Genomic DNA, 17,500 nt, shown 5'->3' with positions numbered 1-17,500 from the left:
CTAACGTTGACCGTGGTGGTATAGGCTCCATGTAATTAGAAGGCCGTTTTTGTTTTGTTTTGTTTATGTTTTTTAAGATAGTTGAAGTTATATTGTGACGCTGTATTCTCATATGTTTTGCGTTTAATTCTATTGCTCTATTTACAACCTGGTCAGGGAAGATTTTGTTTAGTTAAATATGGCTGGTGCAAACCGCAGGTTTTATCAACACTACTCTTCTAGTGCTCAATCAGAGTTACACGATGAATGAAGTAGCATTTTCATCGCCTAGTAGTCTTTTTTTGTGAAATTTCTATCATGAACATCAACAAATTCATACAAAACATTTATACTAAACCAAATAATTATGCCGTATATGCTATAACTTTTCCGTCAGGGACTGTCTGGCTCCTCGTCCTCGCCGGCGTCCTGGTCTCCGACGTCGTAGTGTGGGTGTTGCTGCGGGTCGTCGCGTGGGTGACGGGGGCGGGCGACGCAGAGGTGGGCGGAAGTGTGCTGTACTCGTGGGCGGTGCTCATGGAAAATCCCCCGCCCCCGCCTTCATCGTCTTCAACGATTAGGGTAGGTTTTCATTTCTCTCACTCATAATCGTTCCCACTCAGGTTGTCTACAAGGATTTGATGAAGTTTATTTACACTTGTGAAAACGCTGACATATTCACACACATACACTGACACACACACATACACGCCCACATACATACATACTGTACCTACATACATATTCCTGAGACTCATTGTAGCTTTCCCCACCCGTGACTGCAGGTGACCGTGGGCTTCCTGCTCCTGTACACGCTGGTCATCAACAGCGCTTACCGCTCGTCCCTGATCGCACACCTGACCGTGCAAGGATTTCCGCCGCCCATCAACTCCTTCGAGGACCTTCTGGAGCAAGGCGGCTGGACGTGGGGCAGCCAGCCGCTCTTCGGCACCTTCTTCGTGTTCTTCAATCAGAGTTCCGACCCAGTTGTCCAGCAAATCTACGCCGGCATGGAGGTCTGTGTTTGATGATAGGTTGTCTGTTTTTTTTTAATATTAATTTAATCTGCTCGTATTTTTTCAGAATACACTATTGATTCTTATAACTGCGATTGGCCTTAGCAATACACGACGGGCGTTCACTCAATGCACGTCATTCGGGCAAAACTGGCGCGCAAACCAAACGACTGCTCGTGCTCATGGTCGAGCGAAATCGCCTGATAGGGCCGCCCGTCTGCCTGGTAGTCAGATCGTTTGTTGCTTACTATATGTGGGCGACGATGTCTGATACACAAGCACCCAAGGAACACGGCGAACACTTTTGCTTGTATATGGGCAAAGTCCGCCGGGTGCTGTTGGATCGTGTGGACGCAGCCTTTTATCTTATCATTATTATTAACTGAATTTCATAATTTCTACCATCATATTCCTATATTCATTCACATGCAAGTATTTTCTGTTCGAGGCTCTTTTTTATATTCTTTGTTCTTTTTTTCAGGAATTTTACGTGAACTTTCTACACTGTCCAGTTTTAGTTGAAGGCTGCACTTTGATAAATCTTGACGCACAAATGTAAACAACGTCCAACACGAAACATGAAGTAACATATCTGATCGGCCGTCGGTTTGTCTCGCAGGTCGCTTCCATGGACGAGCATCTTGCGGAGATCCTCAAGAAGCGCCACGCCTTCGTCGACTTCAAGTACAACCTCCGGACCCAAGTGGCAGCGCGACTCACGGACGCCCTTGGGTACACGCCCGTCCACTTGAGCAGGAGTGAATATCCTTCGTATGTCGGGGATATTTGGGGATTTCGGTGAGTTATTTTCGTCTGTTGTTGTTAATCTTACTATTTAATGCATGGATAGAAGTTATTATTACTTATGCTTATTACATTTTCGAACATATTTCACGTGTATATCTATATGTATATATATATATATATATATATATATATATATATATCTCACACACTCTCACACACACTCTCTCTCTCTCTCTCTCACACACACACACACACACACACACACACACACACACACACACACACACACACACACACACACACACACACACACACACACACACACACACACACATTTATATTTGTATGTATATGTATGTATGTGCATATTAATAGTATAACTATCAATATAAAACAACCTGTGCTATTACACCCTCAATTTTATAAACAGGAAAGGTGCCCCCTTTCGTCACCACATATGCATGCTACAGCAGCGGCTCATAGAGGCAGGGTTGATTGACTTCTGGCTGCGTGACGTCATTAGAGCATATGCTGATAGACATAGGGCGCAGAAAAAAGACGATTCTGTTGAGGCGACCGAGCGCCTGTCTCAGGTAATTTACAAGGACGTTATAACCTAATTTACTCCTGGTTCATCAAATGTTTTTAAACCTCCGTTTTCATAATTTTAAAAGGTGGTTATGAATGAAAAAAAAACTCCGCAGTTCTAATTAAATGTATACGTACAGACACACACACGCTGAAGCATCCATAAAATGCGCGAGTCTCACAAGCACACACAGAGAAGGGAGAGAGGGAGAACTAATTCCAACGCCCTTGCAGGACAGAGACGGCACCGTGGTTCTGAATCTGAGTCATCTCCAAGGCGCCTTCTACCTGCTGCTCCTTGGACACGGAGCTGCTCTCCTCCTCCTGCTTTTGGAGGTGTTCGTCGTCCGCGTTCGGTGCGCAAGTCGTGATATAACAGGACCAGCGATGAAGTAAAAAGGAAATGAAGCAGAACAAGATAATGAAGGATACTTCGATGCTTTTTAAAATTGAGCGAACCATTTTTCGATGCGGTATCTATGTTGTTTCCCGAGTAAACTAGCTCGAAGTTGTTTCTGACTAAATGGAAAGATATTCATTAATTAACAAGGAAAAACGAAGAAACTTACCAATTCTAGCCACAGAATGTTTCAACAATCAAATTTCTTTATAGATACAAAACAGAAGTTCGTAATGCGTAAGTATTTAACTGTGTGAGGTACTTATTTCGAGGACCTCCAGTGATCATAGAATCCAAAAGATATAAGCATGTTAAACGTCCCCTTTTTTTCGCACTACAAAAAACTTTGAGTTCCTTAATGTGAATAATAACACTAGCAAAAAATATATGAATATCCTTCACATTCGAGAACATATACACTAATAACATTTACTGAATATGGGACTCGTTACAAACACCCATTTTATTTGAAATGGTTATAATCATCATTATCTTTAATATCGCACTTCATGATTATAGACTGATAACTTCAATTTTTAGTTCCTCTATATCATTAAAATAATTCAAGAACAACTTACACTTTGCACTTAGGATAATAATTAATGATTACAAAGGAAAATAACTGTGCTAGACTTCAAAGGTCTGGGATAGTGGTGGAGATTGCGGTATTTGGATTTAGAATGGCAAAAGAACTTGGTTAGGAGAGGGAGGGGATAGAAGCGAGATGAAGAGATACTGCGGGAGATATAAACATCTTGGGAGGGAGGGGGAGGGGCAGAGCGAAGGACAATATTGGAGTAGGGAGTAAGAGAAAAACCTTGTCTGCGTGCTTCCTGTCTAGCTTCACGTAAAGCGAGGCCAAGTTTGAGTAAGAGATTTACCACTTCAGACTCAAACTTGAAGGTGGGGCTGCCCCTAATACATTACGGAAGCCACCACAATTGGCACATGTGGATGTTTGTGCAGATCGTTCTGATCGATCGTGGCCAGCCAGTCAGTCAGGGATGATAATGCTTTAGCTTGGGATACAGATGTAACTATAACAAGCCGGAACGGTCGGGGCGGCTGCGGAAGGTAACTTTGCCTACTTGTTTTGGGGCATTGCTGGAAGAGGAGCGTTTTCAGAGTAAGGGGCTGTAGAGGGGATCACGAAATTCGATCCCATTCGGCTGGGCTAAACAGAATATTCAGATTTGTAGAGGACGGGGACGTGTGAAGGAGGGTGTTGAGAAGGGCAGTATGGCTGTAGAGTAGCAACAAGGGGGGAGGGAATACCAGATGAAGAAAGCTTTAGAGGTGGAGATGAAGAAGATTTTAAATATTTATAGAAACTTTTCTGCCGCATCAGCATTTAAGGTCCTTAGCGACGCATTCAAAATATTGTGATAGGGTGGGGCTTGGGGGGTAAGAAGTTTATTCGTATACAAGACGATGTTTGTGGATTTACAGAATGGTCAAAACAAACAAATGTGCCAGATATCAAAGTTCACACAGCATTATGACAAAGAACTTTGGAGAAAAGGGTAAAATTTAGGTAACGATTAGGATAAGTGGACAAAAGGGATAAAGAATTGAAGGTAAAGAAAATGAGAAGAAAAGACCCTGCACAATTTGGCGAGGCGAGGGCTGAGGTCCAAGGCAGGGGTGGTCTACATTGGCCTCAGTCTCCGTCTCCTAAGCCCCCCATGGCAACAACGAGCAAGAGATTGTGGGGGAGGGGGCTGAGGCCCAAGGCAGGTGTGATCCCCAGCACTAGGTCCCAGTCTCCATCTCCTAAGCCCTCCACGGCAACAACGGGCATGGGGGGTGGTTAAAGGTTTAAAGCAAAATAAATGTGCTAGACATCTAAGGTCATGTAGCACTATAGTAAATGGTAGTGAAGGATGGTTGAGTTAGTGATTAGTTGTCAAAGCTGGGCAAAGGAATTGACAAGTAAATGGGTTAAGGTCGGGTTAGGTAATGTATAGGGGTTAGATAAAGTGAAGGATGTATATGCGTTTGAGGAAGGAAAACAGGTTATCAAAGCAGAAAGTGTGAGATTTTGTAAGGATATCTGATAAGTTGGGAGGTCGGTGGGGAAAAGCAGAGGTACGGGCTGCATCAAAACATGGGCATGACAATAGAATGTGTGGAACTGAAAGAGGGACATTACACAGGGAATATAGGGGTGGGTCGGATTGTGACATTAGATAGGTGTGTTAGACGGGTGTGGCCAGTGTGTAAACAGGCGAGAGCCGTCTCCCAACGTCTGTTCCGATGAAATGGAGCTGACCAGGAGGAGATTGATAGTTTTACAGTGTGTAATTTATTAGTGCGGAGACTTGACCAGAAAGATTGCCATCGATTATACAAGGTCTTAAAGTGTGGGTAATAATCCATGGCTGGGATACGTGAGAAACGTGGTTGGTACGATGTGGACATAGCGGCGTAGTGTGCTAGAGTATCTGCCTGTTCATTGCCAGGGATTCTTACATGGCTGGGCACCAGAATTTGATTGTTTTATGGCGTGTGGACTGGTACAACATGTTTCCAGTGTAATTAAATTTAAACACACTTTTTTTTCTTTACAAACCTCATTATACACTTTTACTCACCGGCGATCAAAAACATTTTCATCAAAAAGGAAGGGAAAGCACAGAGATCTTTACAAAATTTTATTAACCACAACTGACAAATATCAAGAATATTCTGAGAGGAATGTTGAGATTGCAGTTGCCCCATTATCTTGGACTCTCAAACAATTATGGGCTGATTACATAACCGGTGTCCATTTATATTAGGAAAAAATTATCATCAAGGACTTTTGACTGCAGTGATACTGTTAACAAATTCTTGAATAAACATTTCTTGTTTGACAAATGGAAAGGAAACAATTTAGAGGGAAACAAATTTTTCACTTTTTTACCAATGTTTCCCAACACATTCTTACCTTTTTCTCCTACATTCTGGCTCATGCAAAAATATTTACCTTGTTAATCTAAGGCTCTGAGCAAATCCTGCAAACGGTGCAAAGGAGATCACAAAAACAAAAACAAAAACAAAAACAAAAAAAACATGAGAATATAACATTAGGGGAACAGAGAGGAAACACACATGAGGAAATTAAACAAACCAATAGATGAAAAGAGAGGAGAAAGGAGTGAGAAGAAGGTATAAACAGGCAAAATTGAGGAAACAAAAGATATTTAAGGAAAAGCCAACATTGGAATTATTTTTCTTCTGACCCTGCATCCCTAAACCATTTCCATTCATTTGTACTATCTCACTGGTACAAGTATCCTGATTAACATACACAAAATTCATACACGAACCACTGGTATATTCTGGTCAATGATGTTTAATGTTCTTCACAAATGTGCCAATTGGTGTAAAAATGTTAAAGGAATGCTTAGTGTAAATCTATGTGTGTAATCAACAATAACATCAACATCCTATCACTGACCTGATGCTGTGAAATTCATCCATCAACACAAGTGAACATACAAAGCCCAAAGTGATATATCTCAGAGACACACCTCTGTTCTTTTCTTCTGCTGCAAAAAACAATCAACTTTTATTCTACTGGGACAGAATCTGCTGACGACATATCACAGCCACAGACATCATTCTATGTGGATTTACTGACCTATGTTTAAAAAAGGCATGTATTTCAGGCCAGCACCCCGTATGTGACTCTTTTTGACAAGCTAGAGAACAGATAACTAAGTTCAGCTGAAACGTTTTAGATTATATAAATGAACTAAATTTTATATCTTATTTGTTATGAAAATACGCAATTACAAATGCTTTATGCTGTGATAATAAGATCTTTTCAATAATTGGCATCCCAATTAAATTTAGCTGATATTTTAGCCAAACGATAATGTACAGGCAATCACCCAAACCCATAAAATTTCACAAATGATTACCAATATATTGCATCCTGCATAAGGTAGTCACAATGCAACAAAATCAATGGATAATATTCTGATAAACCAAAGATATATGTGATAAGTCAAAGAAATCACTGGTCCTGAGAGCTAATATGAAAATTTTCATACCCACTTGAGCTCGTATGCTCATTAACATTCTTATTTTTAAAAACCTGAAAACTTAGATTATGCTTACAAGGGAAATCAAGATTACTTAAAACATTTGAGCTACATGTATGAAAAAAAAAAAAGTAAACCATGTAATAAAATAAATCTAAATTTCCCCAACGAACTCATTTTCTACAACTCTGTGTGGCCGTGTGGCGTGCCTTCGTCGCCACTAATGTCTTCAGGTTTAGTACACACAGCTGGTGTGGTCATCTCAAAGAGGTATTCGCATCTGTTTGGCTCTGATACTCCTGTCAACTTGGTTTCCACACCACAATATATGTGGACCTGAAGAGTAAAAGTAAAAAAAAAAAATTAAATTCATAAAAAACTGATGCTGATGCACATGTAAAAGAAATGGCTTCTGAATAATTAACAAATGATAATACAAATAAAATAAAATAATTATTGCCCAAATTATATGAAAAAGAAAATAATTAAAAAAATTACAGGTAAACTATATCCACATTACATTCCATAAAAATATTTTACATATCAAGGGGCACTATTTCATCATCAATAACTTCCTATAAAAGCTCAAGATAAATATATCAGACATATATCTCAACCACTTTATTAACCGAAAAACATTCAACGGAAACAAAGGACGTGTCAATGCTACTCACATCTGCTGATCTCGCAGGCCCGTTCCAGCAAGTCTGTCCGCTGGTATATTTCATTCTGCTATATTTATCCTCCTCTGGGCCTGACCATTCACCCCACTGTCCAAGTCGAATTTCCCCATGGCCAGACTTGGGCTTTTGTACAGCCTGTGCACAGAAAAATGACATGACATGACTGGATAATTGAGCAATGGCACATATATTTAACTATTAAAAATATACTATGAAAGAGTATTTCTCTGAATGTACATATGGCCAAAATTAAAAGGAAGGCAAATATATACAAAGAGGTAACAATCTAAACAGATCAGCCTAATAAGATCCAAGTTACACATTCAGTTGGGCGACATCAATCATACCTTATCGAACGGACAGAGACGGTACGTATATTCCCTGTCCGTGTATTCATAACAGTCTCCATCCATAACTCTAAATTCCTCCTCAGGACCATAATCTTTCTCTTGAGTCTCCTCTAGTGAGCGCAACTCCCTTGTTAAATCCCTCACTCTCCTGTCAGCCTCATCGAAGTCTTCTCTGGCCTTATTGGCAGCTGGAAGAAGGAAATAATACAATTGCACAACACTGTAGTTTCCACAAAAAGACTAATTACAGAAAAATGTTAGGGGGGAGGGGGGACAGCTGTATGATCAATACCCATGCAAAAAAAGGAACTGCCCTTACCATCAACAAGTTTTTGTGTTTCTTCGTCATATTTCTGGTCAATCTCTTCTTCCTCTTCCTCCTTTGGTATGTCTTCAACATCATCATCCTCAGGGAGATCATAATCTTCAATTCCATCATCCTCTTCCATATCACCTTCATCCTGAGGTTGGTGGTATACAAACTATTATTATGCCTTATGTGAGGAGGACGCACTTCTCCATAAAATATAAATAATTACCTTTTCCAACATTTAATACATAAATAACAACAAAAATGACATCGCATTATTATAACAATAAACTTGGAACTCCATATCACATGCTTCCAGAAGAAAGCAGCATGAGGAAAGTTCCAAGACAACTGTTACCTTTGGGTTGGTTATGTGAGGTAATAAATTGCTTACACCTTCTGTAGCTTCATAAGAAATTATATCCCTTGAATTGGTTTGTTACTAATTGCCATGTTCTTGCAACTGTCAAATATCAAGTGCATTACTTTTAACCCTTTGCTGATGGGCATGGCCCACTGTGAGTTTACTTGTTTAATTGCTTTTAAACATAGATGGGTACACTTGTACTAAGTCACCAATGAGCCAGTTATGAGTACTGCCTGTATCGCCCGTTCACCCATTTCATTGATTTATAAAAATATTTTATGGTACCTTATTTTGCTATTACAAATGTTTATAACATTATAGTAATTATGTGTATAATAAAAATAACACCGTCAATATTTATAGCACTAGTAAAAAATATGTTTTTCCCGCCAATTCAAGGAAAGGTAAAATCAGGTAGGGTCTCAAGATCTACTAATTAACTCCTTTGTGGCTATGCACAAGCAGAGTCATCTATGTACAGACATTTCACAAAAATATAAAAAATCAGCACCGCATTTTCCCCATTTTTTATTCATTTTCGCTGGCGGAAATAGATTAATTTCAGGGTCTAAAAGACTTGATATTTCTTGCAAAACTTTGAACATTTATCAGGTTGAAGCTGATAAATGTTATTTTTATTATTAACTTTTTTTTTCTTTTATCATCACTTTCTTTCATGAGTGTTTTAGCCCTTTGTACATACCTACATGTACTGTTCACTGTATTTTTCTGTGAATTTTGTTTCACAAAAAGGCTCCACAAGTATTCATCCCTCAACGAGTCAATTAGAAGCCCAATTTGATCTCACCTGCTTTCCTCATTCCTTGAATTTCTGATATATATTTTTTTCTAATGCTTTTAACACTGATAATGCTGTTATTATCATTATTGGCATAACAATAACTTCAATGTTATTAAAATAATAATAGTGATGAGAAATTTAAAATCTGTCTAAAGAGAAATTTAAAATCTGTCTGAACTTCAAGGAAAAGGGTAAACAGAAGAAATAAGTAGAACTAGTAATCTACTCCTTTGTGACAAAGTACTTGTGAAGCCATTTATGTGTAAAAACAATTGAGAAGCAAAAATCAGTGGATATGGCATGTATGCCATACTATCTCAGCACAAAGGGTTAAGCCCTGACCCTGTTTCTGAGGTTTCACATGAGAGACGTTCATAATTTATCTACAGGAGCAGTGTAAAAAACATCTAATTCCACATATATATGGTAAAAAGATGTTACAAGATTAGAAACAAGAATATTTGTATCTAAATAATAAGAATAACAAATAAAAAAGCTTTAAAGACATTTTACGCACTGAGCATGCCATCTTTTGGAGGGTATTATCTTGGAGAAACAACACTGGAAATGAAGTAATGCATTAGAAGTAAGAGAGGAGAGTGCACAGCAGTAGTAGGGTGTATAGTGTATAGGACAAGACTTCCATGCACCAAGAGGTAAAACCCCTCACCGACATGAGTTCCCAATTTGCCCTGGAGTTGACGTAGCGTGATATCTGGTTGGCACATCCAGAGGGAAAGGTTAGGCTTTGTTAGTATCCTGTATTATGGTACTTTCTAAGGGTGGAGTTCCTAGCAAGCAATACATAAAATTCTGCCTTATCATAATTTTTGTCAGAAAATTGACAATTACAAAATGCTGAATATACTGTGTCACTCTTTGTGAATCATTTACATAACACTACACATAAGAACTAAAAGTATATAATGTTCTTACATGGTTTATACATATATTATAAATTCACATAATCATAACACTGGAGGAAGACTGAACAATAACATGAGTCAACTCCAGTCATACAAAAATAAACAGAAAGGGAAAGTGGAATTTTCACACTCACATGCACACACATATCCCACCAAATAGTAAGATACTGAGTGGAATACTATTCTAAAAACTGTCAAAAAAGATTAAGTTAAAACACGAATCTAGTTGATGTTCTTTGCTTGTCATAAACATGTTCATGCTCAGAAAAGGACACAAGAAAATAAAAGTGAGGCATCTTGGGCAGGGCATCTTGCCTGTTGTCAGTAGTAGTAGTAGTAGGGCCAATTGACAAATAGTAAATATTTGTAAATTGACTCCTTTATGACTTGCATAAATACCACAATTCATATCTAAGCACTGATTAACATATCCTTTAAAACAAAAAATAATATTCCTAAAAGCCCTAGCTTAAAATGCCCACGGATTCATTTAATAAGCCATGCATTGCAAGTGCAATGATAAATATTTTTTCCAACTTAATGTATGAGAAAAACAAAAAATCCAAACTCTGTTCTCATTGTACTGAAAATGAAAGGAATCAAGATATGTACATAAAGCTTAAGAATGTAAAGTATAGGAACCCAAAACCAAAGCCACATGCACCCACAGCTGGTACCTCAGGGTCCAGGCCAGTGTCAAAGTCCTCATCATCGAATTGTTCATCCTCCTCTCCTTGCTGTTCATCCTGTGAGGGAATACAGCTATGTACAGTTGGTGATGGAAGTCCAGATACCCCACTTGGTCATATGGGCAAGTGTTTTTACTGTGATATCTACTAAAAAGTGTAGCCATTATGCTATGGGGCCAGGGGGCTGACAAAAAAAAAGGTTATTGCTACATTACCACTTGCCCATAACTTTTGCCATTAGGGGTATCACGACTTGTGTCACTGACTTTACATTGGTACTCTGCCTTTCATATCACTAAAATTTAACACAGAACTTCAACACGATGCAGACAAATATATGTCTGTATCAAAAGTTGGAACATACAAATTATACACAAACAAGCGAAATTGTTATTGAATTTGATATTTCATACTGAAGTGCTCTTACCCAACACAGTAACACACAGGTGACAAGTATGTGTATTCAAGGTGTTATATGCCATGTAAAAGGACACATACTAATATGTTTCTCATACTCTAATATCTGGCTTTGAGTTCAATACAACACGCATCTTCAGAACTCTTGTTTATCTTGGAATAATATGCATGTTACTCTCTTCTTGATTATGACAAATCCCCTAAAATTTTGCATTATGCCCTCCATTCTTATAATGGTTGTAGAGCTTTGTTGTGTATTCTTATGATTTTATTGGAAAAGTTGTAATGAATTTCCATAACCTATATTCTATTTGATATCTGCTTTTACATAATTTCTTCACAAAATCATAAATAGCTGCAAATTATGTACCACAAATAGATTCCAAGACAGAATACCTATGGATTTTAAAACAAAACAGAAGCTAAAAACAAGCTATGGCAAATGGAACAATGCCCCCTTTACCTGTAAATGGTAGTGTCTGTATGTGCTTTAAGTGGTTGAACATGAACTATCTGACAATTACAAACATAGCCTGTGAGTCAAAAGTGCATGTGTGTGTATATATACAGAGCTGTATTAACTTCTAATTCTAAAGATAGCTTCTCATAATTTTTTTTTTTTTGGGTCAATATATAAATGTATGAATATATATGTATGTATGTGTATGTGTATGTGTATGTGTACGTGTTCGTGTGTGTGCATCTATTTCTCTCAGACCATAAAGGAACAATTTACAGAATAAATCTTTTCCAACATTTCTTCAAATTCATCACCCTTACCCCTTCACAGTAGTCACTCACCTTGCCCTCAGATCCAGGAACAGGAGGTGGGGTTAGTGCCTCTGCTGGTGCCTCAGTGGTGGGAGGTACAAACATCCTCTGGTCCATCTTATACGTGGGTCGCATCATGGGCCACCCAGACACCAGGAAGGTCTCCAAGTCCATGGTCTCCTCCTGCCGTAGGTAGAACTGGGAAGGGGTTGGGGGAAAAGAATGCTCTTTCAGGTCAAGGTCTCCCTTACATAGGTGATCTCAGTTAAGTTTTTTATAATTGTATGACAAAGTGAACACTACATATCAGACTTTGTTACTTTGAAAGCAAAACTATATCAAAATAAGTGACAGATAAAATTAAACATTATCAGAATATAAAAGATATACAAGAAATAAAAAGAAGCTAATACAGCTAATAGCAGCAGGTTTCAATATAAGTCACAATCCAAAGAGGCATTAAAGAGAACAGAACTTAAATTACCTTAGCTTCCTCAGCAGTCACTTCTCCATCTCTGTTTGTATCAAAGGTCTGCCGAGACTGGAGTTCAGCAACCGTCAAAATCCCATCCCCGTCATTGTCCAAGTGAGCAAATGCCTCTCGTGCTTCAGCCTCCTCCTTGGCCTTCTGTTCTGCATCAGCCTTAGCCTTTCTTTCCTGCTCAATGGCATTGTATTTCTCCAGGGCCTCCTTCTCAGGCTCCTCAACAAGTTTCTTGATTTCCTCCTTGTCATTTCGGGCAGCTTCTGCTTCCTCTCTCTCTTTCTTGAGCTCGTCCATTTTCACCTGGAGAAATAGTTACACTTTATCAACAGCCCATGGACAGCACTAGTGGAGTGAAGAAATGAAATCCGAAATGGACCTTTAATTGTCCTGTGTCTATAAAATTGTCTTAAGTGCATGTGTACATGCAACAAAACACAGCAGAAAGTGCATGCCCTAGTATTAATGGGCTTTAAAAAAAAAATACAAAGATTAGTTATGAGTTTCAAAGGCTGAGTTTCAGTGATGATTTATGAATGGACAATTCTTATTTAGGAGTACACCAGAGGAGGAAGAGGAAGAGGAAGAGGAGGAAGAGGAGGACACGGAGGAAGAGGAGGAAGAGGAGGAGGAGGAGGAGGAGGAGGAGGAAGAGGAGGAGGAGGAGGAAGGGGGAGGAGGAAGGAGAAAAGTACATAAAAGGGTAATTCAGGATAAGTGCAATGCATGAAGTTAGGGTTATCAGTAATTCTAGTTTACTTCTTTGATTCTAAACTATGAAACAAGGAGATGTCTCATGCTCAATATCTTTATATATATATATATATATATATATATATATATATATATATATATATATATTGTATATATAACTAAAGAAAAGGGAAAGAAAATAATAGGTTATGTCTTGAACAATGCATCCTTTCACGCACTTGAAATTCAACGTATCAAACAAACTCTTAAGCTAAAAATCACATTAACCCCTTCTCTACTAAACTGCATACCACACTATAACAATCTGTTGCTCTGCCATAACAATCATTGTAGATTCTCAAGCCAAATCCAAGCTATTCACTGAATTTTTATGTATTCATGACTGCATATACCCAACAAGAAGTTACACTTGTAAAAACAAAAAGATAGAAAAGGTAAATATAAAATAACATTGAGAAGGAGTACAATTACATTGATTGCAGAATCATCCTTGCAGTATTCTGGCAACCCAAGTGAGTGTACAGACACTATTGGTCATCAGAAGAAAAAATATTTCCTGAAGAAAGAACATTTCAAACTCTGTCCCACTTGTTGCTTTTTAGGGTTATACATGTACTACAGCTACAGATCTGGTATGGCATGGGTGTTTTTAGGCTGTGTATGCTTATTCAACACTAATTTCTGGTAAAGAAGGGGTTAACAATAAACATTTCAGAAACGGAGAAGAGGCAAAGGAGAAGAATCAACCTTTGGGAATTTTTCTATTTACTTTGGTCCCTTAATCTTGATCCTTAAAAGGTTAGGGTTGCTGCAGGAATGGTACTTTCTTAGACACAATCTCAAGCCCCACATGCAGAAATAACAGAAAAATCCACTTCAAGTCTTATTTAATCGTTAAACATCCCCTTCAAATGTTGACACAACAGAGACCAACATTCATCCCTCCCCCACAAAAGGATAAATTAAAAAAAAAAAAAGTACAAAGACAAAGAACGAAAGGAAAAAAAATAAAAATAAAATAAAATAAATACAATCTGTTCAACCTGGAGGTCTTTCTTCAGGTGTTTTCTTTTGGATCGTAGCTTCCCCCTTGACTGAGGTTTCCCAAGGAACTTCTTACTCTTCGTGCTACCTATTCTATCCCCGCTTGGCAGCCTTTCCTTCTTTTTCTCAAGCTGATTCTTAACCTTTGCCAAGGTACTCTTCCCATTACGCAGTTTAGACTTGTGTTCTTCATGAATCTTCTATATAGTTTTGAACAAAGAATGGAAGGAAGAGAGAAAGGAAAAGAAAATAGAGAGAATAAAAAACAGTAACATCTTGGTATGTGTACAATCTCAATACAGAAAGAACACTGACTGAATGATTATAGAAACCTTCATATTCATTCAAGTGATAAAGAGAGAAAATAATAATAAAACATAAAATATGAGCAATTTCTTCGTTCACATTCAAAACAAACGTGTTATAGATATTTAAAGAAATAACAGAAGAAACACACTGGATAAGGCAATGGAAGAAACAAACAATTATTTATGAACACAGCTAATATACTACTTGTAAGTTATTTCCCAGTTATAAAATTCCTTCACCAGCAAATATAATTGAAAAAATTACTATTAACATGTAAATATTCACCTCGGCTTCCTTCTTTCGTTTACGGCCTTCTTCTATCATCGACTGCCGCATCTGGAAGCCTTTCAGTCTCTCCTCTTGTTGCTTGGCAGCTTCCTCCCGGGCTGCGCGGCCGAGCTCTCGACAGGTGTCCACACAATTGGAGACCGAGGCATACTCATCCGATGCATCACAGCAATCGCAAACACCATCATTTACTCTGGATGATGGGATGTTGAGGGGCGAGTGGCCAACATTTGTGCAGTAGAAGAATCCTGAAAGCATTAGATTAAAATTAATTTACTAACATAATGGCATTACCACACACAAACAACTTGACATTGCTTGGAAGTAGAAGAAAAAAGTTTCTGAGGCTATAACATTTTCATTAATTTTATGATGAAACATTGCCATTAGGTCCTTTCTAAAATGATTCACATTTCTGGAAACAAGGGAATGATAAAACTACTATGATGAATGAAGCAATACAATATGACAATTTGAAACACATTCCAGCCATTTGCAGACCAAGTATACTAACCATTGGGACAAGCTGATGTACCAGGTTCATCACTGCCATCCTGACAGTCACAGTAGTCATCATTAACGTATGCAAAAGGGATTGTTCCTGATCCGTCTAAGCAGTTGAAGTCTCTTGTTGGGTCATAAAAAGAAGCTTCTGTAAATGCAAATAAAGAGAAACAAGTCAGTATCAGCTTAGCTAGGTCAGTTTTTCAGAAATATTCATTTGTTGTGGTACACTGAATAGATTCTGCAAACCGCTATGAATCAGAACAACTCATATAACAGTGTATCTGAATAAACCACCACTTAAACCATTTGGATTTAATAAAAGTAAATAATACTGCCCAGTAATTTTGGTCTTGAATGACATGATAATCCCTCTGACTAAAATTATATGATCTTCTATCATTCTATTTATCTTTTCACCGAGAGAAACAGGCAAAGCAGAAAGATTTAATTAGCTAATTCTTCACAAATGAATAAATTTACTTTTGTTTACCCTCTCAAAAGAGATATACATTTGATAAAGAATAGAAAGAGCAACTGCTCAATTACAAAAAGAGTAGATGGTATAGTTTAATTAGTATGCTTGTTATATCAAATTCCTTAAAAAGTTTTACGTTTTATTTCTCTATATTTAACCACCAGAGACCACTACAGCCACCACCACTCTTCCCTTCTTCTAGGACCCTAACCTCTCCCTTCATTCAGTTGCCTCCTGCGTAGATAAATTATAGCAACATTTGACTCTAGTAAAGTACAAGTAGAGGACTGACTTTCATGATACAAAATAACAAATTGATGAAACAAAGCTTTTTCACTGATTATAAAGCTTCCTGCAGGAAATTAAAAGTTGCAATATAAAAACATGATAATTATAGCAGTTCTTTGAACCTCCCTTCTTCACTGGTAAACAACTGACATTCTATTTAATTTTGTAGAAAATACAGAACCTTAAATAAATTATTTTGCAATGTGCAAAGTTTTGATTTCAAAAGGCAAGACTTCCAGTGATAAATACCACATGCAAAGTTTACCTTGCACCATGTGGTTGGGTGTAAAACTATACCACTTTTTTCCCTCTCTTTATGATAATGTCATTTGATTTCCCCTTTCTTAGAGTGGTCATTATGTAAATGTATATCAAAGTATTACTTATGGTAAAAATACACACCTGTACTGAGTGAATATGCCACGTGCAACTACACTAAGTCCACAGCACAATTCTTAATGTCGCATTTCTGTAAGCTGGCATGAAGTACTAATAAAGGGGGGTATAGAGTGGAGGGTCTTGCTTCCCCAGTCTAGGGAATAAGTAGAAGGTATGCAAGGTTAAGTATGGATTTTTGGGTTCGCATTATACCCTGGTTTTGGGGCTTCATCTCTGGAGGGGGCATTGCTCTCAGTAATAAATACCTCAATATTATAAAATCATTAGTGTGGAGTACTTAACACAGCAAAGAAAGCATGCATACATAATATGGCTTTATGATGCCAAAGTGATTATATTTATGGTAATATAATGCAATATCTATTGACAAATTTTAACGGAGTAGAGCACCCACTGTCGAGTCTGTTCGACACTTTCTGCTGCTGTGAATATGTGGATGAATTTATGTTTTCCTGGGCATTCCGTGGGATAATTTCTAAATATTTGGGTAGTTGAGAGAGGACCCCATTGATAACAATTCTATCTTGATCGGCCATTCTGAAGATTTACCTTACTTTCTTATTGTTAACTTGGAGGATATGCATCTTCGATTTTACCATTCTCTCCATTACAGGCAAAGTTTGCCTTGTACCCCATGATTGTGTGAAACAAACTAAACCCCCACTGGTATGGCTAGGCCAGCACCTTTAAATACCAAAGAAAAGTTTTAAAATCTACTTTGTATATCTCACTCTCAAATCCGCGACCAGTACCGGTAGACACTATCCACCTAAGTTTGCTGAAGTAAAAACAACTCATAAATTCTGTACAAGTAACGTGACTTTGGCTATAACAATAAATCTGCTCGCAATTCAAGATTCATAATTAATGAAGAACCTCGAGGAAATACAAGCCACATTCCTCCGAAGTTGCAAAC

At 38.0% G+C, this 17,500-nt stretch overlaps 2 protein-coding genes across 5 annotated transcripts in view; one reads left to right on the top strand and one right to left on the bottom strand.

The window, feature by feature from the left end:
• LOC125029015 (glutamate receptor ionotropic, delta-1-like) overlaps positions 1-4,285 on the top strand; it is a 14,180-nt gene extending 9,895 nt beyond the window's left edge. For both annotated transcript variants that reach the window (XM_047618729.1, XM_047618727.1), the window contains exons 8-12: positions 377-561; positions 765-995; positions 1,615-1,793; positions 2,173-2,335; positions 2,565-4,285. In XM_047618729.1, coding sequence (XP_047474685.1) covers positions 377-561; positions 765-995; positions 1,615-1,793; positions 2,173-2,335; positions 2,565-2,726 — 920 coding nt within the window. In that variant the 3' untranslated portion in view covers positions 2,727-4,285. The remainder of the gene's footprint in view (positions 1-376; positions 562-764; positions 996-1,614; positions 1,794-2,172; positions 2,336-2,564) is intronic.
• Positions 4,286-5,369: 1,084 nt separating this feature from the next.
• The window catches only part of LOC125028915 (glucosidase 2 subunit beta-like), a 12,331-nt gene continuing 200 nt past the window's right edge, over positions 5,370-17,500 (bottom strand). Inside the window, exons 2-11 of one of the 3 annotated variants that reach the window (XM_047618535.1) lie at positions 15,430-15,567; positions 14,913-15,163; positions 12,561-12,863; positions 12,107-12,274; positions 10,877-10,945; positions 9,944-9,988; positions 8,114-8,255; positions 7,792-7,982; positions 7,436-7,579; positions 5,370-7,097 (exon numbers count right to left, since the gene is read on the bottom strand). In XM_047618535.1, the coding sequence (XP_047474491.1) occupies positions 6,942-7,097; positions 7,436-7,579; positions 7,792-7,982; positions 8,114-8,255; positions 9,944-9,988; positions 10,877-10,945; positions 12,107-12,274; positions 12,561-12,863; positions 14,913-15,163; positions 15,430-15,567 (1,607 nt within the window). In that variant the 3' untranslated portion in view covers positions 5,370-6,941. The remainder of the gene's footprint in view (positions 7,098-7,435; positions 7,580-7,791; positions 7,983-8,113; positions 8,256-9,943; positions 9,989-10,876; positions 10,946-12,106; positions 12,275-12,560; positions 12,864-14,912; positions 15,164-15,429; positions 15,568-17,500) is intronic. The other 2 variants (XM_047618536.1, XM_047618537.1) reach the window with 2 other exon arrangements.

Source organism: Penaeus chinensis, chromosome 9, assembly GCF_019202785.1.
Source record: "Penaeus chinensis breed Huanghai No. 1 chromosome 9, ASM1920278v2, whole genome shotgun sequence".
NCBI classification, from domain to species: Eukaryota; Metazoa; Arthropoda; class Malacostraca; order Decapoda; family Penaeidae; genus Penaeus; species Penaeus chinensis.
Note: the sequence above shows the minus strand (reverse complement) of the source record. Positions and strands in the feature narration are given on the sequence as shown.